This window comes from Perognathus longimembris, chromosome 19 (genome assembly GCF_023159225.1).
Source record: "Perognathus longimembris pacificus isolate PPM17 chromosome 19, ASM2315922v1, whole genome shotgun sequence".
Taxonomy (NCBI): Eukaryota; Metazoa; Chordata; class Mammalia; order Rodentia; family Heteromyidae; genus Perognathus; species Perognathus longimembris.
Window position 1 is genome coordinate 29549267 of NC_063179.1, and position 25015 is coordinate 29574281.

General features: G+C 34.2%; 1 protein-coding gene across 1 annotated transcript in view; it reads left to right on the forward strand.

Moving 5' to 3' along the window:
* The window catches only part of Hcn1 (hyperpolarization activated cyclic nucleotide gated potassium channel 1), a 336525-nt gene that overhangs the window by 183818 nt on the left and 127692 nt on the right, over positions 1 to 25015 (forward strand). The window contains exon 3 of the mRNA XM_048368455.1: positions 13241 to 13402. Coding sequence (XP_048224412.1) covers positions 13241 to 13402 — 162 coding nt within the window. The remainder of the gene's footprint in view (positions 1 to 13240; positions 13403 to 25015) is intronic.

Genomic DNA, 25015 nt, shown 5'->3' on the forward strand with positions numbered 1-25015 from the left:
ACTGGATGATTTGATTATGGGTTTCAAAATTAAGTCTATTCTATTCAGCAAAGGTGAGGTTTGTGGACTAGCTTGACTATTAGTTTTAGTTGGAGCCGGGCACTGGTGGCTTGTGCTTGTAATCCTAGCTACTCAGGAGGCTGAGATCTGAGGATTGTAGTTTGAAGCCAGCCTTAGGAAGGAAATTCTGTGAGACTCTTTTCTCCAGTTAATCACAGAAAAAGCTGGAAGTGATGCTCAAGTGGTAGAGTGCTAGCCTTGTGCAAAAGCAGCTTAGGGACAATGCTCAGGCCCAGGTCCAGATTTCAAGCCCCAGGACTGGCAAAAAAAACCCAAAGTTATAGTGAGAGGTATGAAGGAGGAAGGATTCTGTCAAGTAACATATGGAGAATATAACCTGACCACTTCCAACTTTAGGGAACAGAGAATGAGCTCAAGGATACTAGTTATGAATATCCCAAGTAATTAACATAATCCAGGAGCAAAAAAAGGAACATGCTTTACAGAGAGAGAAATGTAAAAGTGTAGAAATGTGTAAACTGCTGAGAGTGTAAAGAGGTGAGGCCGATGTATCTTGTAAATTGTGCAGTGGACTAAATACCAACAATATGTGCAAATTTTGATGCGAGTAGTTGGAGATAACAGGAGATAAGTTTATTTGCAAAGCCAATACAGAGAAGTGGACCTTGTATAAATAGCATTCCAGTATTTTTGGAAAGTAGACATTAATAGAATGGATGGAACAGAATAGATATTTAACATAGGCCAAAATGCTGATGAGAAAGAATATGTGGAAGAGTCTATAGAAGAATAAAGAAAGTGATTAAAGAAGCAAGATCACTCACTGATCAGAAAACAAAAAGTGAAAAATAAATAAATAAAAGAAGAGGTGTCAGAGAGAAAAAAAGACCCTGCACATCAAACTCCAACATAAGGATGAATGCAACCGTGTTTAAAGGGCAATGTTTTCTCAGTGTAAGTGGAAGTTAATTACATTCTAGTAATTGATGTGAGGAAGTTTGATAAGGCATACTCAGGCATGTGACAATCCCTGCAGACCTTGAAAACCTAATGAGTGTTGAAACTGTGAGGCAGTTCTATGGTTGCAAGATATGCTAGGAATATGTGAAAGCTCTCACATACTAATGAGAATGAAGAAAAACAGTCTTGGAACATCCTGAGAATTTGCATATTACCATGAAAATACATCAGTACAGCAGAACCTGGGGACTTCCAACTAGACATCATAGAGAATGAGCATGTAGACACACTGTGTGTGAATGACCCAAGACAAAAGCATAAATCAGGAACAAGAAAGAAATAGGAATGTCAGAAACAGAAAACAATATAAAAAACCAGTCATCTGTAACTTGGTGAATTTATCAGGAGGTGAAATAATGGGGCTTGCAATCACCATTTAAAATGTTAATTAAAACAATCTCATGTTACCTTAGGTGGGAAAGGCAGTGATAGTGGGCAGGGAGGAGACATAGATAGAGACTTTTAATTGTTAGGTCTCAAAGAATGGGAAAAATTAATACAGTGAAAGTAAGACAATGGAAAGTAAAATATGGGTATAAAAATGGTGTATTTCTGGCTGGGAATGTGGCTTAATGGTAGAGTGCTTGCCTAGCATGCAGGAAGCCCTGGGTTTGAATACTCAGCAGCAGAAGTGGTGATGTGGCTCAAGAGGTAGAGTGCTAACCTTGAGCAAAAAGAAGCTCAGGGACAGTGCCCAGGCCCTGAGTGTAAGCCCCATGACTGGCAAAAAATAAAAATAAAAACAAAAACAAATGATGTGATAAGAGAAGTAAATTTTAGTAACTAAGAAATCAAAAATGAGGACAAGGCAAAAATGAAACAGTTGTCTACATGGATGAAGAATATGACAAAGATATTCTAAACTTGAATCACAAACAATGTTTTTGTACATGGTATAAATTCTATACTGCACAAACAGATGTTTTGAAACTGCGACTTCTTCTTCCTTCCCTTTCTTCCTGTCTTGTTTCAATCTCCCCTCCATCCCTCCTTTTCCTTGTATATTGAAACTGTATGTGAAGTCAGTGACTTGTGAATATAATCCTTTATCTCTAGGATTCACCATCACTGAAAACACAAGTACATAAGCAGTTAATGCAATGTAACAAACACTTTTACAGAGTTATAGACTACCCTCTGGGAGGAAGCATCTAATTCTCTCCCAGGAGAGGTCAAAGAAGCCTTTACTGAGGAAGTGGCATTTGAACAAAGTATTAGAATAAAAAAATCACCAATTCAGAAAAAGATAGGAGATATGATACCACCATGAGAATAGTATATCAACAAATGCAGGCCCTGATAAGTTATATTATAGTGTGGCCAATGTGCCACACTAAAGCTACAAGCACAACTAGGTTCATTGCAGTATTATTTACCATACCTAATATATAAAACTAACCCAGATGCCCTCGGGAGATGAATGGATCATGAATATATGTGTGTGTGTGTGTGTGTGTGTGTGAGTGTGTGTGTATGTGAGTGTGTGTGCATACAATGGAATTCTATGCTTTTAACAGAATGACATCACCCCATTAATAAGGAAATTGAAAGTTTTGGGGGAAAAATCATATAAAGTGAATTAAGCCAGACCCAAAGAAGCATAAACTCCATGATTTCCCTCATTTGTAATAATTAGTATATATCCAGGATAGTCCTAGAAGAGGATCACGTAGCTCAATAGCTATGTACATATGATCATTTAAGATGATGCTAACTGAAATGAACTCCAAAATATGGAAACAAGAGGTTTTTGTTATTGTTGTTGTTTTTACCTTTTGTTTTCTATTGTACTGTGTAAAGTTCTCTTTTTCTTTCTTTCTTTCTTTCTTTCTTTCTTTCTTTCTTTCTTTCTTTCTTTCTTTCTTTCTTTCTTTCTTTCTTTCTTTCTTTCTTTCTCTTTTGTTTATTGCCTGTTTTTGCTGTTTTTGATTTTGGTAGCCTGTGTCTTATATATACGCTTTGGGGGAAAGGAAGGAGAATAACAAAATGATCAGACAAAGGACAAAGGCTGGACCCATGTAACAGAGGTACTCATAAAGTGAGAAAACATACCCTTATAAAGTAAAAGACTAAAAGTTCAGGAGAGTTAAGACAAGAAAATCCTCAGATTTTTTAAATATTGGAAACCAGTGCACTGAAGGAAGAAATACTTTTTGGAAAACACTATGAGAGTTTGCAAAACAAGAAAAGGAGAGAATAGAGTAAAAAATTCAAATTCACATCATTTAAATAAAGGAAAGTGAGAGAAGGGTTGTGTTAGGAGGGACAGGTGACAGTGTTGCCAGACACATTGTATTGATAAATGCTTTGTTGAATGGGAACTTCTTTGTACAACTAAGAATAATAAAAATATTAAAAATGAGTTTTTGAAGCAAAATAAAGACAAAATGTAGGATTTAATCTCTACAAAGCAATGTTTCAAGATACTTGGAATTGTGTTCTGAACTCATACTACAAAAGAAAATTGAGCAGGAGACCTGAATCTAGGAAAGGTTAATTGGAAGTTGATAAGACAAATTCATACATCATTTCCCATTACTTACCACTCGCCCTCTGTGGACATTCACAGAATTTGGGCAGTATCATGAAAATTCTCCAAACTCTTCACTAAAATTGTGGAAGGTTTTGTTTTTAAGGGAAAAATATGATTTCACTGAATGTTAAAACGAGTACAGTTCAACTTTTTATGTAGAAATCTATACTCACAATGTAACTAAAAGAAAAATACAGGATATTCTAAACTTTTCCTGATTCTGGTTAACAAACCATTCCCTCCCTTATATAGTTTCATGGATAAGTTAGGCTACTTCAAGATGTGCTAAAAGGAAACAGAATTCATGAGAATCCTTTTGTAGGTGCAGAGAAAAAATGATTACTAACTGAAATAGGTCAGGAATCATTGAAGAAGATGATGTTAGTAGTAGAAGAGAGGTTCGTAGTGACTCCATGAATAGGGGTGAACTATAGCTAATAATATGTCCTCGCCATTGCAAATAGTTAAGGTGGTTTAAGGTGATTTGAAAATCAAGTTTTCACAAGTAAGATTAAGACTTTTTACTTCTATGAGACCTTTTAGGTAATAGCAAGTATGATACATTATGTATTTTTTATACTTCAGGAGGTTTGAGAATAGGCATAACTGTCATTGCACCTGATAAAGCCTTGTGATTCACTTGTAGTTCTAGAATCTATCCCACTTCTTAATCTGAAATTATGACATTTTCCAATAGAGCAGGTTTCTTTTTTTTTTTTTTTTTGTGGTGGAGGGGTTGCCATCAAGTTGCCAACACTTGTTTAGTTTGTAAGGTTTAGTTTCCTTTGGAGGAGGAGTATAGCTAATAAGTTTTTCTCTTATTAGGTTTTATCAAATGCCAGAATGTGCGGTTTCTTTACTAGGATTTGTATGTCTCTCTCTCTCTCTCTTTTTTCTCTTGGATTCCTATCAAAGTTATGTACTTAGTGATTTCCTTCTGAAGCCATATGCCATGCAACAAACAACTCTGCTTTTTCTCCCAGATCATCTCTGAGTTAACAACCACAGATAAATGAGTATTCTCAGCTTGACAGGCTCTACTGGCCAGAATCTCAGGAGAGAGTGCCAATGCATGATGTCACTTTGATGGCCACAGTACAAAAAGTTAGTAAGACAGATTGCTTTTGACTTCACAGTTTCTTTCTCTTCTTTGCACTATTGACTTCACTTGGAAAATGGTGCAATGAGCTTACCGCAGCCTTTCTATGTTGAAATGGTGAGTGTAGGCTGGGCTCTTCATGGGGGATATTGTACACTTGACCTAGTGGTCTTGGCAGGTTTTATTCCATGAAACCATTTTACTTATCTATTTTTGCCAAGATTAGGGCTTGCACTCATGGCTTGCTTAAGCTGGGGCTCTACCACCTTGAGCTTCAATTCCATCTCTGTTTTTTTTTTCTTTTTTTGTCCCTTTGCTTTTGTGCTTGAGGCTAGCACTTTACCACTTGTTCCACAGCTTCCCTTCTGGCTTTTTGGAGGCTAATTGTAGTTTAGAGTCCAACAGACTTTCCTGTCTGGCCTGGCTTCAAACTGCGATTCTCAGATTTCAGCCCCTTAAGTAGGCGTAGCCATGGGTGCTCAACACTATTAATTATTTTTGAGATACGATCTTGTAGGCTTTCTGCCCTAGTTGGCTTTGAACTATAATCTTCTGGATCTGAGTAGGATTCCTTCTGAATAGGATTATAGGTAGACACAAGTGCGCCATTTGAATCATTATTTTTAGTTTTGATGTATTTTGTTTTACCAACAAAAAAATGAAGGAAGGTTGTATACAGAAAGTTTTCATGTCAGGTATATATTCTAGTAATAGTAATACTAATACTAATAGTTTATGGTATGAGAAAGTGGAAATCTGTACTTTGACTTTTTAAAAATCCATTTAATTTGGGGTTAGGAATATGGCCTAGTGGCAAGAGTGTTTGCCTCCTATACATGAAGCCCTAGGTTCAATTCCTCAGCACCACATATATAGAAAAGGCCAGAAGTGGCTCTGTGGCTCAAGTTGGCAGAGTGATAGTGTTGAGCAAAAAGAAGCCAGGGATAGTGCTCAGGCCCGGGAGTTCAAGCCCCAGTACTGGCAAAAAATAAATAAATAAATAAATAAATAAATAAATAAATTCCATTTAATTTTCTCCTTAAAGAAAAGACTCTTATAGGATTCTGTAAAAGGAATATTTGCTTTAGATTGTTTTCTGTTGCTATAACATTGTACCTGAGTCTGGAAATTTTATAAAGAAAACCTGTTTATTTTGTCTCACATTTCTGGAGACTAAAGTCCATGGCACTGGGATTGACTTAGCTCCTGGAGAGGACCATGTTATATCACAGAAGAAATTCAGAAATGAACAAGTTACATTGGAAAAGGGATCTTGAAGGAGAAAAAGACAATGCTTCTCTACTTTAAAAAAATCCACTCTAGTAACTAGCATACTACTGTAAAACTTAAACCTCACTTTATGTGACATAAGCCATTCACAAGAGAACTGAATCTCAAGAATGATAGTCAATTTGCAAGGTAGTGGCTTCCAGGACCTTATCACCCTTCACTGGGATGCACCTCTTAAAGACCCCCTCTATGTCTTGTCAGGTTCCTCTCAATGCCAAGTTATTGGAGACAGCTTCCAGCACCAAGGCCTTTTATAGATATGCCTAAGGAAAACGGATCAAAACTTTATAAGTCATTCACTCCATCTTAGTTTATTTTAGTGAAAAGCTAAGTCAAATTTTGGTGCTGGATTAACCCAGATTGAGAAGTAGAATTCTGGTCTTGTGGTTTCAAGTTATGTTTCCTTAATAGCCAATTATTTAAAAAATTCCCTTTTTCTTCTTAGCAAATTTGTTATTTCAAAGATTAGAAATTAGTATTTAAAGATATATATGTATATTATGTATTTTTGATTAATATTCGATAAAATTATATTTGATGAAAAAATTAATATTTGTGCCACACTAAAAAGTCTACCATTTACAATAGTTAAGCCAATTATGTTGGGTGAGTTGCTAAATATTCATCAATAATCACTTACCAATAAATTTAGCAAACTTCAAGAACATGAAACTAAAATCAATAGAATAAGATTCAGTTTGAGAAAATAAAAGAAATTGGAGTAAATTACTTATTTGGGGATATGATTAAAATACATTAACAAACATCTTACAAATATATAATACAATGTATACATATTTTAGGGAGAATTTGAAACAGTTTATGGTTTCTGTAAAATCTCCTCAGACAATATTAAAGTAGAATTGAAAATGTCTTATTTTCCTTAATAATTCACAGTCAATTCAATAATTATGTATTACTTAAAGAGTAGCTGTAAGGTTCTTTCTATGGTAGCAGAACTCACAAGGTATGTAAAGTGGATATAAACATATTCCTACATATCTTCCCCACTATAATAGTTCAGTCACCAGAAATGATTAATCTAAAGCAAAATTACATTTTAGCATAAATTTCTAAAGATTTACTTAATAATTGTATAAGTTATTAAAGTATTATTATTTAGGATAACACTAGTGCCAAGTGCTAACATTCTGGTGGTAGGGATAGGAATGGAGAAGATAACCTCAAATCTAAGAATTGCCTGTTAGAAAAGTTCATAATGACACAGAACAAAATGGCTTATGTCCTTTTTAACGTCCTCTAAGAAAATATTTCCTGTATGTTTAGATTCTTTTGAGAACATTTTAGACATTATAAGAAGTCCTAATGGAAATGGTAATTGTAGCTTATGCCATTTAATAAGTAATCTTGAACACTTAATATCATACAAAAAGATCCAGTTCCTTAAAGTAGGAAAGGCAAAAATGTCAGCTTTCATTTTCTACAACATTCCAGATTCCATTCAAAGGCCTCATAGTTCAATCTTGCTAATTTGTAATTTTCGACAGAGTTTCAAATAAATGGACTGAAAGGTAGTAAGTTTCCTTGTTGATCCAGAAGTATATATTACACAATGTTATTCTATTTCTTGCAAATACTGCACATACAAGAATTCTAGAATGATTTTCTGAGTAAATGATTAAGTGTAAACATAGACTTCTAATATGCAATCAATCTAAGTCCATCGTGATTTTCTTTTCTTGTACGAAGGTTTTGATATGCTTTTTACATTATCTTTAATCAGAAAATATTGATGAAAATATTGGTAGATTTTTCAATTTACAATTCAGTGACCATGGAACATCAGAGGGAATATTATGAAAAGCTTACTTCTATGTTTTTGCCAAATAAAAAACAAGGCTAAAATTTAGTGACGAGGAAAATAAAATTCTTAATACTAGAAACATATTCCTGTGTAAATACATGTCTAGATATCAAAGTATGTGGTTTGTTGCCTTTAAGATCATCCACCATCAAATATTTAAAGGAATTAACAGCTTGTACATTTTTATAATGATGGGTTTTATTTACTGCAATTATCATGTCAAAGGGAATACTATTTCAAGAATTAGTGGTTTTAGAAACATCAAACTGAAATCAGGAAAACAACTCATTTTGCAATAGTCTCAAAAGAAATACTTAGAAAATAATGTAACCCAAGGTTGTAAAGGACTCTATACTGATTATGCAAATGTAAGGAAGGAACATGAAGACATAAGGAAGTTTAAAGAACTATGCTTCTGGATTGGCAGAATTAATACTGTGAAAATGACAATACTTCCCCAAGCAATATATAAATTCCATACAATGCCCATCAAAGTCTCAACAGTATTTTTCAACCAGATAGAGAAAGTAACCTGAAAATTCATGGGGAAACACAAAAGGCCCTGAATGCCAAAGCAATCCTTAGCAGAAAAAGTAGTGCTGGAGGGACAAAGAAAGTACAATTATGTTTCTTGTACCATTACTTACCATAGCTAATACATGAAATCAGTCCATATTCCCCTCATTGGATAAATGGATCAGGAAAATATGGTGTATGGACACAATGGAATTTACTCATCCATTAGAAAGAATGTTATTGTATATCATGCTTAAGAAATGGAAAGATATGGAAAATATGTTAAATGAAGTAAGTCATGCTGAGAGAGACAAAAGTTGCATTATTTCCATCCTATGTGGAAGCTAGAAGTAAACAATTATAAGTAAGTTTATAAGTAAATGCTTTGTATGCAAGTGTATGCAAAGGTATTAACTGAAATATGGCAGATAGAAGAATAACTCAAATAGTGTAATTTATTAAAAAGGAAATTCAAAGCTCAGCAAAATAAACTTCAGGAAACAAGTACTTGAAAGGGGTTGAAAAATGTAGTCAATAATTCATAATTTATTGTATATCCACAAAATTAAAAACAGTAAGGGAAAGGGTCGATTAGGAGGGGTGTGAGACTACTAAAAGTGGTGACAATGATTACAATGCATTATACTAATCGGTACTTCTTTGTACAGCTCCTAATAATAAAAATACAAAAATATGTCAAATTGAAAAACATTTAATGAAAACAAATTTATTGTTTTTTGTAAGGTCAAAATCACAGATGTCCTGCCATTTTATTGTTTGTTGTTGTTGTTTGTTGGTCTTGGTGCTCAAACTCTGGGCCTGGGGAATGTGCCTGAACACGGCAGCTCAAGGCTAGTGCTCTACCACTTGAGCCACAGTGCCACAGCTGTTTTTTCTTGGTGGTTTATTGGAGATAAGAGTTTCCTGGACTTTCCTGTCTCGGCTGGCTTTGAACCTTGATCCTCAGATCTCAGCCTCCTGAGTAGCTAGGATTACAGACGTGAGCTACCAATGCCTGGCTAATGACATTTTATCTTTGGTGTGCAATATCTTAACATGTATAGAAATGTTTTTACAAAAATATAACATCTAAATCAAATTTTAATTGTGTATACTTTTTTATTTAACAGGTGATTTCTCAGGACAAGTTTACATTAATTTGGAAAAGTACAATTCATTAGTGAATTGTGCAGATTATTTTCTGTATCTCAAAGTGTTTATGTAGACTTATTCATATATGTTTATTTTACTTATTAGGAAGTATTTTGTCTGTTGTTTTTCTTTTTTCGTTTTTGCCTATCAATTAGAATGTAGATCTGTTTAGAGAGAAAATAAGTTCAGATTCTAGCTTTTGTAATAACAAATAAAATTATAAATGAAAACTGGACATTTGGTTGGAAGATATTGATTGGTCAAATTTTTATGTTTTTTGAAGTAATGTTACCTACCTACCATAAACATTTGAAAATTAATATAATTAGTTATAACTTTTTAATTAATAAAACATTTTAATCAACTCCTGATAACTATCTGAAAAGTAATTATTGATGCTCTATATACAAAATCAAGAAGTATTTTGAAAATACCTAGGAATAACCTTAACCAAAGAAGTGAAAGACCTCTTTGATGAGAAATTTAAAAGTTTGAGAAATGAAATTAAGTCAAAACTAAGGAAATGGAAAAACCACCCATGCTCCTGGATTCGGAGGATTAATATAATCAAAATGGCAATATTGCCAAAGGCTATCTACAAATTCAATGCAATACCTATTAATATCCCAACACTATTTTTTAATGAAATAGAGGAAGCAATCCAGAAATTCATATGGAACAATAAAAGACCTAGAATAGCAAAAACAATCCTAAGCAGAAAGAAGAGTGCTGGAGGAATTACAATACCCTACTTCAAGATCTATTATAAAGCTATAGTAATAAAAACAGCTTGGAACAGGCCTGAAGACCAATGGAACAAAATTGAAGACCCAGAAATGAACCCACAGAACTATGCCTACTTAATCTTTGATAAAGGAGCTAAAACAATACTATAGAAGAAAGATAGCCTCTTTAACAACTGGTGCTGGCAAAACTGGCTCAACACATGCAACAAACTAAAATGAGATCCTTATATATCACCCTGCACCAAAATCAATTCCAAATGGATTAAAGACCTCGAAATCAAAACAGACACCCTGAAAACACTAAAGGAAGGAGTAGGAGAAACACTTGGGCTCCTTGCCACAGGAGGAAACTTCCTTAACAAAGACCCAGAAAGGCTACAAATCAAAAGAAAGGTTGGACAAATGGGATTGCATCAAACTGCGAGCTTCTGCACAGCAAAGGACATAGCTAGCAAGACAAACAGAAAGCCCACAGACTGGGAGAAGATCTTTACCGGCCATTCAACAGACAAAGGCCTCATATCTAAAATATATGCAGAACTCAAAAAATTACCTTCTTCCAAAACAAAACCACAAAGAATAGCCCCCTCATCAAGTGGGCTAAAGACTTAAAAGAGACTTCTCTGATGAGGAAATGAGAATGGCCAAGAGACATATGAAAAAATGTTCTATATCACTGGCCATAAAAGAAATGCAAATCAAAACAACATTGAGATTCTATCTCACCCCAGTAAGAATGTCATATATCAAGAAAACTAACAATAACAATTGTTGGAGGGGATGTGGCCAAAAGGGAACCCTACTTCATTGTTGGTGGGAATGTAAACTGGTTCAGCCACTCTGGCAAGCAGTATGGAGATTCCCCAGAAGGCTAAATATAGAACTCCCCTATGACCCAACAGCCCCACTTTTGGGTATCTATCCAAAAGACCACAGACAAAATCACAGTAATGCCACCAGCACAACAATGTTCATCGCAGCACAATTTGTCATAGCTAGAATCTGGAACCAACCCAGATGCCCCTCAGTAGACGAATGGATCAGGAAAATGTGTTACATCTACACAATGGAATTTTATGCCTCTATCAGAAAGAATGACATTGTCCCATTTGTAAGGAAATGGAAGGACTTGGACAAAATTATACTAAGTGAAGTGAGCCAGACCCAAAGAAACATGGACTCTATGGTCTCCCTTATTGGGAATAATTAGTACAGATTTAGGCAAGTCATAGCAGAGCATCACAAGGCCAAATAGCTATACTTTTATGAACACATAAGATGATGCTAAGTGAGATGAACTCCATGTTATGAAACAATTGTTATATCACAGTTGTAACTACTTTCAACATCCCATGTGTATCTGTAGCTTCTATTATTGATGATGTTCTTGTATCACCTTCCTGTGGTTGTACCTACACTATCTCTGTAATCTTATCTGAGTATACTGGAAACCGTGTATACTGGTATTGGAACTAGGAATTTGAAAGGGAATACCAAAATTGAGAGACACAGGGTAAAAAAACAACAACTACAAAAGCAATACTTGCAAAACTGTTTTGTGTAAGTGAACTGAACACCTCAGGGGGAAAGGGAAAGTGGGAGGAGGGAGGGGGGTATGAAGGACAAGGTAACAAACAGTACAAGAAATGTATCCAATGCCTAACGTATGAAACTGTAACCTCTCTGTACATCAGTTTGATAATAAAAATTTGAAAAAAAAGAAGTATTTTTCTCACATAGGATGTTAAGTAGATACTATTGTTTTTTTAATATAAATTTTATTTTAAAGATGATATAGAGAGTGGTTACAGTTACATGAGTCAAGTAATCAAGCAATGACTACATTCTTTTTGAACCCTGTCACCCTTCCCTTATTCTCTCCCAGTTTTTCCCTTTCCTATTTCTCTCTTCCAGAACTATATAATTTGTTTCCAACATAGTGTCTAGTGAGTGTCAATTCTGATTGTCTCAACCTTTGTTTTACCTTTTCTGTGTTTTTCCTTCCCCTCCCCAGATCAGATAAATTTATATACAAGACACAGTGTACAGAAATAAAATACAGTAACAAAAGGAAATAAACCACAGGAAAAAGGAAAGACATAAAACATAACTGAAAACAATACAATAAAAAACCTCTTGTTTCCATTTCTTTGAGTTCATTTTGATAAGCATTATTTTATATAATTCTATGCGCATAGCTATTGAGCTATTGAGTCTTTGTGATCCTCTCTTAAGGATGTCCTCCTTTGCTTTCACTGTGTGACTATTTAGAGTGCTGTTTAATTCATCACATACAATGCTATTTTAATCTTAATGTATATTTTATAATAAATTAGTTTTACATAGTATGTATATATGTATGTATTTATGTATGTATGTATGTATGTATGTCAGTTGTGGGTCTTGAACTCTGAGCGTGGGCACTGTCCCTGAGCAACTCAGCTCAAGGCTAGTGCTCTTACCACTTTGAGCCACAGTTCCACTTCCGGTTTTCTGGTGGTTAATTGGATATAAGTCACATGGACTTTCCTGCCTGGGCTGGCTTTGACCTGCACTCCTCAGCTCTCAGCCTACTGAATAGCTAGGATTACACACATGAGCCACTGACACCCAGCTTTGCATATAAATTTTTAATTCTTGAATATTTTCTTTTTCCTTCATCAGATCTATTAGCAAGGGCTGAGAAGCAGAGAAAAATTAAGTATCATTTGTAATTTTATATCCTTGTTTTCAAGTAGCCTGACTCAAATGGACAAGGACAGAAAATGAAAATTGCTGACAAAAGTAATATTATGTAACACATACATACATTTTATCACTTTTTATTTCTACTGTAAAGGGTATAATGCTCAACAAACTTAATACTAACCTCAGTGAGTGCAAAGGTAAATCATCAGAATTTGTGTGTCTATTTTTGAAGAAGACCTTCCCATTTTTTTAAATCAGCATTTATAAACATAGCAGCACTGCTGCTGGTGATATTATAGTATGGATTTTTTATGATCTTTAATTCTTTACTATGATGTTTTGGTTAACAGATATTCCATATGACCTATGACCTCGCTAGTGCTGTGGTAAGGATTTTTAATCTCATCGGCATGATGCTGCTTCTGTGTCACTGGGATGGTTGTCTTCAGTTCTTGGTCCCATTGCTGCAGGACTTCCCACCAGATTGCTGGGTGTCACTCAATGAAATGGTTGTAAGTACTTTGTGTTATTTTTACCTCCTGCCTTTCAACCTTTTGTCTAAACCATTCAAGTATGTATGCTGGAATAGTCTGCTTTCTCACCCATAAATGTTTAGAAAATTCTTTGCTTCTATAGGTATGAAATCAGATTATATGGCTGCATTTTGTGCAACACAATTTCATTCTCATGCTCTTTGGAATGTTTATCTTTCAGCATCTATTTTGATAAAATTTTCTCTGTGTGTGTATTGGAACATGTTATATTTCAAAAGTACTTCTAAGTGTTATGTTAAACAATCTCACTTTATGAGAATAACAAATAAATGCTACATCTGTACCAAGTGAAAGTTAAATGACATCCAAGCCAATGTTGCAAAAAATTTTCACATAGTCAAATAAATACACAGATGGGACACAGAAGAAAGCATTTCCTAGCACAACTATACAATGTTGTTTAAATTACACACACTACAAACATCCTCTCCATGGCTTTTTATTAAAATCTCAACAGTCATATCTTAATTTTGTAACCCACAAGAAAATGACTGCAATCATCATCTACCTGGTTACCTAGGAGGAGGTATCAGCAGAATTGATTGTTAGAAGCTCATTCCACAATAACTATACTCCTAGTACTATACTTCCAAAAGCTTACATAATATCACATAACTTTCCTGCACTTAGATTTTTCAGATTTGATTTGAGTATATGAGATTTGTACTTCATCTAGATTATATATTGATTACTACTGTGTGCCAGGCATTATCTTCGGGGACGAACACAAAGTACAGAATGAGTCCATGGCTTCAATAACCTTGTATTTTTTCAAACTTTCATTCATTCCATTTTTTTCTAGTTGTGAAACTTACACAGAACTTAAAAAATGTAAACTTTTCTATGACAGAATACATATTCCCGTGAAATTATGTAAATCACCTATTAATATAAATCTGTACTGAGGTTTCTGAAATACAGGCATTACCCAACACTCCACAACATAGTGTAATACTGCCCTCTTTCTGCTGACCAAGTTGTGTACTCTTGAATGTGAAGAATGTCACACAAGGCATGTTCTCTCTATTTCTGTCTCTGTCTGTCTCTCATTCTCTCTCTCTCTATCCTTTCCTTTTTTTATATTCCTTTCCTCCCTCCTTCTCTCCCCACCTCTCTTTCTCCTGTGCCCTCCTTTTTGTAGCTACTTAGAGAGTTCATTTTTATTCCTACTTGATTATTGCCCTGTATAAATTGAGATAATGTATGTGAGGAGTAGAAACTAATAGCTAAGGAGACATAAAGTGAGAGATCAGCTGGCTTTGGATCAAGAACATTTTCAACACTAGGAACCCAGTCACTTCTGTCACTTCTAGTTCAGGATTTGTACATATAACTATAGTTGTATTCTGGTGGTCCTGCTGTTTCTTATGTAAATTATTTGTAGGAAAAAATAAAGTATTTATCATTTGTAAGCCTCCATATAGAAGTACTGTGTAAAACCTAGGATTATTCTACTATTTATTGATATTCTAGAAAAGGTACAAAGGCAAAATTAAAATATATTCATTGCTTTTACAAAACACATTCAGCTCTTTAAAAACTGACAAATGAAACCACATAAGGAGAGTGATATATCTAAGAAATGAAGTGAAAATAATAGAATTAGGCAGTGGAGAAACACATCTCTTTTATCATAAGTTTTAATAATATACTGTAGATTTAGTTTTCTATGTATTACAAATTGTATGATTATAATAATATTAGCTCTAAATAGAATGTCCTGTGATCATAGAATTTCTAAAACTGTCCTAACAACGTGTAAGTAATTTGCTGACACATCATTGTAGTTTTACTGTGAAAAACAGCATTCATAGCTCCTATGAGTTATAGTAATAAAGTAGGTCATCATCCTGCTGAGTATCATGATTTCTCCTTTGCCGTCCTGTTTCTGTCCATTAGGAAAGTCTGCCTGGCATCCACTCTATTGAATAGACCCTGGCACCTCACAAAGGAATATTGTTTAAAAACAGTGTTCTGCCTTTTCTTCCTTAGATTTGTATTTTTTGTGTAATAAAAAGAATTAAAGATCATTTTCAAATATAATTTGCTTTCCAGCAAACCCTCCATTTGAATCACAGTTCTCATTAATGCAGAAAATTTAAAATGTTGCTGTTATATGTTGGTTCTAATGAAATTAAGTTGCCTTAGCAATTCATGACCAAAGTACAATAAGTCCTAAACATTTTTATATTGACTAGTTGTTAAATTTAAGAAACAAATGTCTGAAAGAGGCATCATTTATGAAATTATGTCTTCTAAAAAGTAATGCTAACTAAAGCTGCAGATGAAAAAACATGTGCAGCCTAGTATTTCCCCAAAACCAAATTTACTAGCCTTACTTAGTAAATTATTTCTCACAATTATCATGAGTATGTCTTTGAAAACTTTTATTATTAATTTACATTACTGTTGTTATAGAGATGACAGGGATTATAACTTCATGAGTCAGGTAAGGAGTATGTTTCCTTTTCTACAGTGTCTTTTGTTCCCTAACTCTCTCCCAACCCCTGCCCCCCTCCTGTCTCCAGCCATGAGTTGTGTAGTTCACTTTCATCAATGTTCAGTGTGCTCCACTGCTGTGCTTTCTCACCCTTTCTCCCTCAAGGTCTGTGCATCCCTTCCAGTGATGCACACTGAATACACCATATATAAGATGAAGAAAAAAAATCATCAAAAACTAAAAACTTTTTTAAAAAAAGAAAGAAAAAATAGAAAGAGGTTTCTTGTTTCCATATCTTCAAGTTCATGTCAGTATGTATATATTTTACGTAAAGATGAAGAGGCACGTACACTTGTGCCTTTTATTTTTCTCTCTTAAGGGTATCCTCTTTTGGTCTCACTGCGTGTGAGTATCTAGAATTTTGTACTATTTATCATAACCCAGTGTATTTTAGGTCTAATTTCTGCATATCAGAGAGAACATGCTGTTTTTCTCTCTGATCTTTGCTTACCTCACTTAACATGATTTGTTCTAGTTCCATCCATTTTCCTGCAAATGACATTATTCTTTCTAATGGATGGGAAAATTTTCATTGTGTTGGGCACCACACTCTTTGTATCCATTCATCTATTGTGGGGCATCTGGGCTGTTTCTATGTCTTGACTATTGTGAATAGTGCAGTAATGAACATGGATGTACAGGTGTCCTTATCATATCCTAGCTCATGATGGACAGGGTAGATGCATGGGCGTGGTATGACTGGGTCTTAGGGAAGATATATGTTTAGGTATTTTTTTAAAGAACCTCCAGACTACTGTCCATAGTGGTTGTATTAATTTACACTCCCACCAACAGTGTAATAGGGTTCCCCCCACCTCTGCATTCCCATCAACATTAGTTTTTGTCAAATTCACAACGTTGGCTAATCCATCTAGGATGAGATGGAATCTTGGAGTTTTTTTGATTTACATTTCCTTTATGGCCACGTATGATGAGCATTTCCTCGTTGTGTTTCTTTGCCATTCTTACCTCTTGTTCTGAGTCCTTACCTCTCTTACTCACTTAGTGATTGGTTTCTTAGGTTTGTGAGAAGCTAGTTTTTGAGCTCCTTGTATATATTGGATATTAGGCCTTTATCTGATGTATTTCTGGTAAAGATCTTCTCCCAGTTTGTTTTCTGTCTTTCTAGCTGTGCAGAAACTCTTTATTTTGATGTAGTCCTACTTGTCAAGTCTCCTTCCTATCTGTTGTGCCCCTGAGAATCTATTCAAGAAGTTTCTACCTATAATTTCTATCATTTCTCCTACTCTCTCTTGCAGTAGTTTCAAAGTTTCAGGTGTGACATCAAGATCTTTGAACCACTTTGAATTGCTAATCCACTTTGCATTGATACAACAAAAGACCTAGAATAGCCATAGCAATATTAGGCAAAAATAAGTAAATAAAAACAAAGCAATGCAGGTGGCACCACAGTTCCAGGCCTCAAACTCTACTACCGAGATATAATAACAAAAAAAAAAAAGCTTAGTTGACACAAAAATAGACATGAAGATAAATGGAATAAAAGACTCAGAAATAAAATAATGCGCTTATAGTTATCTGATATTTGATAAGGGAGCCAAACACATATGGAAAAAATAACCCCTTCAATAATTGGTGTTGGGAAAACTGCACATCCTTATGCAGAAAATGCAAAGTGAATCACTGTTTGTCACCATGCACTAATGTTAATTCAATGTGGTCTTTGAAATTTTTGCAAATATTTTAGAATGGTATCAGTTACTTTGTCTCACTGATTCTATGTAAAATATGTAAAAGTACAGGTATTTATACAGTTATTAGTATATATGTCATATATGTATTAGTCATTTAATATATTCAGTATTTAATATACACAATCAGTGCTGGTGTTATTTGGTTATCTGTGCACTTATCAATTCTGAGACAGCATCTACAGTTGTATGCTACAGATTGCTTTACATCATTAACAAAGAACTTACCAATTATAGTGTCATAAATATCTTTAAACGTACTTTAATATTCAATACCATATTCAATAAACAAAGTATGAATTAGGAAACAGATAATCAAAATATATGTTGAAAGTCATACAAGCCAGTCACTAGTGACTCACAGCTACAATCCTACCTACTCAAGAGACTGACATGTGAGGATTGTTCTTTGAAACTAGCCCGGGAAGGAATATCTGTGAGTTTATCATCTTCATTAACCACCAAAAAGCCAAATATGGCTCAAGTGGTAGAGTGCTAGCCCTGAGCACCAAAGCTCAGGGACAGTGCCCAGATCCTAACATCAGCCCCAGGACCAGCACCAAAAAAAAAAAAAAAAAAAAAAAAAGTGGGCAAATCGGAGTAAGCTAGCAGCTACTACTTGCAATCTTTATTCCCCACAAGTATATGAACAGAGGACTCAAGTACTGATAGGTTGGTGTCCAGGTAATGCAGTAAAATCAAAATTATCTTCCCTTTCATTATTTTACACTTTAAGTATTATCTTAATACACTGGTAATTTGCTACTGAAATGGAGAAAACAATGTATAACTTAGCAAAATTTGTCTTAAGCAATTTGAATAATAATTGTAATTAACATATGCTCTTAGATTATCAGCACTATAATTCATAGGTTAGAAAGGATAATTAAAATTTGTAGATGAAATTATAAGATTTTCTGTGTTAGGTTTATATGTGAAATATGACCTAATTGGAGAAAACTGTCAGATAAGTGCATACCTACATGGAAATCCAGCAATATTCCTTCATGGAATATTGAAATAAAAACATATAGTAGAATCATTAAAAGAAAGGTATTGTTATGAACATAATAGAGAGTATCAAGCTGGTAAATAGAGGAAGGTGGTGGTACACCATAGAACTGGAGGTCTTCAGTGATTGTAACTGGACCCTTACTTTCCTTTTTGATTTGTCTTTTTGTTATACAAAGCATAGTGGGAATTGTGAAGGTCTACGTCAACCAGATTTACAGAACTTATTGATTAAGGCTAAGTAATCAGCTCTTGAAAGGAAGCATTTAAGTAATTTTAAATCTAAAGTAAATGAAAGGAGTAGTTAAGCATGATAATGCCTTGAACTAGATAACTTAGATTCATCTTCTGATTTTCATGTGTGATTGCGAACAAGGTACTTAATTTAATTGTAATTTAGTTCTTTGTACGAAGTAAACATCTTGATCATAATTACTACACAGAATTTTGAGGGAACCACAAGATATTACACATCTGAAGTACTTATAACACATTTTATTACATTCCTCAGTTGCATACCACAAGTTAATATAAAAAGCTGCAGTTTGTGTGATTTTTAATTGATATTTTTTTTGTTTTTACATCGGCTTGCAGTATTCTAATTTAAAATAATGGTTTAAGGAAGCTGCATATATTCAGATATAATATATTCTAGAAATATGAATAGAATAAAGCACAGAGTGAAAAAGTTTGTGAAGTATAAACTTGGCTAAAAAAAAACAACGGAATTCAGATGTGAAACTTTGCTTTTATTTTGCTACCACCTACAGAATACTAAACAAAGAGCCAGAACTTACTAGCATATCTCCAAAGAGATATATAAATGGAATTGAATCATAGTTGGAGGAAGGATCAGGAATTGCAGAACCCTCCACTTGGAATCCACAGAATAGTAATAAATGAAAGAATGTAAGTGGAATATGTTCAGTCTTTTTTAACATTATCTCCTGTTGAGATAAAATATGTAAGACTAAATAAAGACAATCTTAGAGAAATTGAACTCTTCAAGTATTACTTATGCACTACAAATGATCTCAGGCCCCCAGGTTTATATGAATTACATACCAAATAGTTGAATGTTAGAGCAGAAATGCTGGAACAATTGCATTTCAAAACCATAAGGTGAGGAGAATGGTGTGTCCATGGAATATGTAAGTCACATGGGAGTTCACAAAGTCAGAATAATGAAGAAATATTCTTCACAATGTGCCCTAATATATTCTATGTTAATATTAAGCACTAATTTATGAAATAAAGTGTTTCAGAACAATTTGAATCATTGTTTCCTTGTGGTTGTAACAAGCAATGGCTTAAGGAAATCAAGTCATGTCAAACAACATCCTCTCCATTTTGCTCCTTTTATATATAAGATAGTGTGGGGGCAGGTCAGTTGAAAGCCTTGCTAAGTAAATATACAAAACAATAATACTCAGTATTACCTTTATTTGTGTCAAATGTGAGGATTTTTACAAGGTACTTTTTAAATCATCATGAAATATCTAGAATAAGAAACAGTAGAGCTGAATGGGATTGTAGTTGGTTTAGTAACTCTTTTCTACCTTCTAAAGAACAAGTGTAGATCAATATAGAAAACAATGTCTGCTGAATATTTATATATAATTGTGCATAGAGTTATCAAAAAATGAAGATAATTAGAAAATATGAGACATGGTAAGGAATTTATGCATATACAAATGCATATATGGACATATATGTGCATAAACATGTAAACATATACATACATATATGCATACATATACATATACCAATATGCTGAATAATATTATTTCAATGTAGGAGAGACCTCACATAGAACAGTGGTTTCTTAACATTATAATGGAGTTAAAAGTTGCTACACCTAATGTGATCATTGCTGTTGACGTGCATGCCACAATATAGTACTCTTACTTGTTTATGGTGAAGCTGATGTGAACAAATCTACTGGAACTCCAGTCAACAAATACTATCTTATGTAATCTACAGAATACTTGAAAACTCAAGTAAATTTTTATGAAACTGGCTTATGTACTTACTATGCGGTACTTGTTATTTCTATTTTAGAGGTACTTCTACTTATAAAATACAAAATTTACTGTCATACATTATGCCCTGTTAGACAGACAGCATCCTCACCCAGATCATGTTTACCATATCACCTGACTATGTCAGGAGGCCATGTAGGGTGATTGGCCTCTGCTATTTACATTGGTAAAAACATGGTGATGCATCTCAAAATCTATCCCAGTTGGTAAGTTACACATAACTGTCCATGCAAATATACCTACATAACATTTTTGTAAATTTTTAATTTTCCCAAAACAAGCATACCCCTCAAAAGAAACACACCAAATCAAATCATCTTGATTTACATAGTAGCTTATCAGTTATCTACTTCTAAAACTGATTAAAAAAAATTGTTGACGTGGTCGAGAACATGAGTATTTATATTTGCTTTATCACAATATCTCTGAGTCCTCTCAGACTTAAGGACTTGAAAATTTCATTTTTTACTCCTTTTACAAAAGAAAAGGAAAGTAAAGGAATATAAAATGTAACCAGGTATAAAAGAGGAAAAAATTGCCTTTGTTCACAATAACATCTCATGTAGACTAGTCCAAGTGATTGCATTCACTCGAATTTTTGTTTGTAAAAGTTCTTGTAACTTCACTGGCAATTTGTTTCAATATGATACGATAAACTACAAAACAGTTATAATATACATAAATATACACACAATTATAGAACCTCCTTATACATATATCAAACAGACATCAAATCAATCCTTTTTCTGAAGAATGCTATACTGTTACAAGAAAAAAGTAATGTGTCTATATTATGATGTTAGAGAAACAATGAATATTCTTTATGAAGAATCTGCTGAGCTGTAAATTTTCTCAAAGTTAATACCTCTTCTCCTTCATTTATCATTTTTCCTATTGGTAAGGGTAATATGAGGTCCAAATTCAATTAGTAAATTAACACCTAGTGGCTGGGAATATGGCCTAGAGGTAGAGTGCTTGCCTCGTATACATGAAGCCCTGGGTTCTATTCCTCAGCACCACATATATAGAAAAGGCTAGAAATGGAGTTGTGGCTCAAGTAGTAGAGTGCTGGCCTTGAGCAAAAATTAGCCAGGGACAGTGCTCAGGCCCTGAGTTCAAGCCCCAAGTCCAGCATAATAATAATAATAATAATAATAATAATAATAATAATAATAATAATAAACTCCTAGAGTACAGTTATGTGCCTCCAGGGACTTAAATTCAAGCTTTCCATTGTAAATATCTCACATTAACATAAGCATCACAGATGATTGGTTGTGTAGCACTATCTGCATGTCAGTGACAAGATCAAAATATATTCAGATTCTCTTATTATAAGAGCGACTTTTCAGTTTTAAATGTGGCATTTAAGTTAGACTCACAAATATCTAGCAGGGCATTGTATATGCACACATATACATTCCTTTTCATGCAAGAGGGACAACTTGAAAGAGATTAGGATGCATAAATACTATTTTACCCTAATTTATTTGTTTATTTACAAATAGTTTTTATATTCCCTGATCTGTTTTTCCCCATCTAGGGAAGTAGACTGTTAAAAATTGCTATAAAATAAAATGTCAGTGTTCGGTGATACCAATCCTATTGAGAAATCTGAAGCAGCAGAGAAGAATACTCTGACCTGGTTCAAAAATATTTACTTTAGAACAGTTTATAGAAGCCATCTCTGAGAAGGTGACATTTGGGCAGAAATCTAAAGGAAAGTACTGAAGAAATTATGTATATGGGAGAAAAGTAGTCCAGAAAATTATAACTAGTATAGCTGGAGTGGAAAAACTTGAGAAGGGGAAAAAAATGGAGTGAAATGCAAAGCTAGATGAGGCCTGGTTAGCTTGGCTGAGAAAGGATGCCTATTTACATGGTTCACGGAATGAGCTACAGCACCAGGTACTAAGGCAAAAGAGTATGAGCAAATGTCCAAGCTAGTCCATAACAGCTTGGTCAGGGCAGAATAATGGTGAGCAGTATGCAAATCAAAGTTTGTGACACTTAACACACAGGAAGTGAGTATACTTTTGTCAAGCTTGTTATCTCCTCCCTCATTTTTCTCCAACCTTCCCTCCTTATAAGACAATATGTTGTATACTAACTGTACAACATGGAGGGCAGGGGTGAATTGGGGAAGAAAATATTTCTTAATAACCTTTCTGGTGAGACTTTAGGGGCTCTTAGTAGTTGAAATAATAACATAATCAGTTGATTAGATTTAAATATTGTTGAACTGGGGTCTTGGCTCATCTGGTAGACTACCTGCTTTGCGATTGTGGGGTCCTCAGTTCAAACCCTAGCATCCACAATTATCTAACTAAACAGTGCTTCATTAAAAATACAATAATGGACTGAAAATGTACACAGATTTTCCGTGAAAACATAACTTCCTTTTTATATGAGCTATAAATTTTCTATTAACAAAACAAATATATCAAGAGCTTAAAGAGAATCCACATTGGCACAGAACTCTTTAATGTGATTGCTATCTTACCAGATATTTGATGTCACTGCTCAATTATTGTCACTGAATTTGTCACAGAGAGGTACAATTTAAATGTATATTCTTCTTGCAGCTAGGTCTATAACCACTATCATAGAAAAAGTTGAAATCATACTCCTATTTCTTCTTGGTTCTTTAATAATTGTGCCTATTAATTAGGAACCCTAATGTCCACATAATCTCATTTAGCCTTTGTCAACTTCAAAGCACATGTTGCTATCCCTAATATTATGATGAAAAAACTGGGCTTCGCTTACCACCACTTATTACCATCACTTCCTTGTTTGTAACATAACCATTTTGTATCAATATCCAGGACGTCATTCTCTATCTTTTCTCTATCTCCTCATTCCTCTTTCTAGTTTATCTGTGACCTGGCACATCTTCATATAACCACAATCGAGTGTTTCAGTGTTTTAATTGTTCATATGGTATATGATCCACAATTGTTTTGCTCATTAATATCCATAGAAGTTGTTCTGTAATATCAATAAAACATGGCAGAAATGATGATGGCACGCCACTTCTGAGACCAGATCACACTCCTTTTTTGTGTCATTTTTCTCTTGGTTTATCTGCTCGTGGAAGCCAATGGTCATGTGTGCTCTGCTCTTTGTGCAGCATAGAGTACTAGATAGAGCGTTAAGGAAACTTCTAATCCAAAGTTCCCTTCTTCATTTATCTTCTAAGTAGGATTTATTTCCTGTAGCCCTCCTTGACTCATTTGTTAAATATGGGAGCTAGATAATTTCTATTTCGCTTTAGGTTTTTTTTTTTTCTTTAGAGCTAAGGACAGAACTCAGGGCTTTTTACTTGCTAGGAAAGTGCTCTTCTATTGAGCTAAATTCCTAATGCCAATATTTAGCTTTAGAATTCAAACAAAAGCAGCTAATTTAATATTTTAATAAATAAATATGAAAAAAAAATTAAAGCCTAACTGACCTGACTGACATAGAGTGGGTTCATAGAGCACAGGTTCTGTTTCCCTGTCAGCATTACTGGGAACATGGTGTAACAATGAAATGGATTCAGTGCTTTCTATGGCCATTGTATTTATGACATTTCAAAGTCACCCATCAACCACTTAGTTAATAGATATGTATGTGTGTGTGTGTGTGTGTGTCTGTGTGTCTGTGTGTGTGTGTGTGTGTGCTAATTGCTATAGAAATGGAAACTTAAATGAGTTTCATTTATACCTCTTGGTCATAACCACTTTTCTTTTTAGTATATTATGAATAATTTACATTCTTATTATTGTATCATAATTCATGGCCCTTTTCTGGTGACCTACATCAAAATTTAGTAGATTTAACCAGCTTTTCATAAGTAGTAAGCAGAAATAGCAAGTAATATAAGAACTCCTGTTTCTTGAAGCAACGGATATTTGACCTGAAAAGAACATCTGGAGTATGTTTATAGTTACTTTAGTTTGGGTAAGAAATTGTTATCAGTTGTATGTATTGGGTTTAGTGAGAACTCACTTCACAAACCTAAATTGTCTGAATAATCTACTGCCCATATGAAACAAAAACTGTGGGAAAGAGCTCATGTAGGATAGGATGCAAGGAGTCTTTCCCACTTATAGTCCAGACTCCATAAAACAGTCCTTGAGAATTTTGATTGATAAAATCTAGGTTATCAATTTTTTTTTCATTTCTTTATTGTTAAAGTGATGTACAGACGGGTTACAGTTTTATACGTAAGGCAGTGAGTACATTTCTTATCCAACTTGCTACCTCCTTCCTCCTTCCCTCCCTCCCTCCCCCCAGGAGTTGAACAGTTGGTTTACATCAT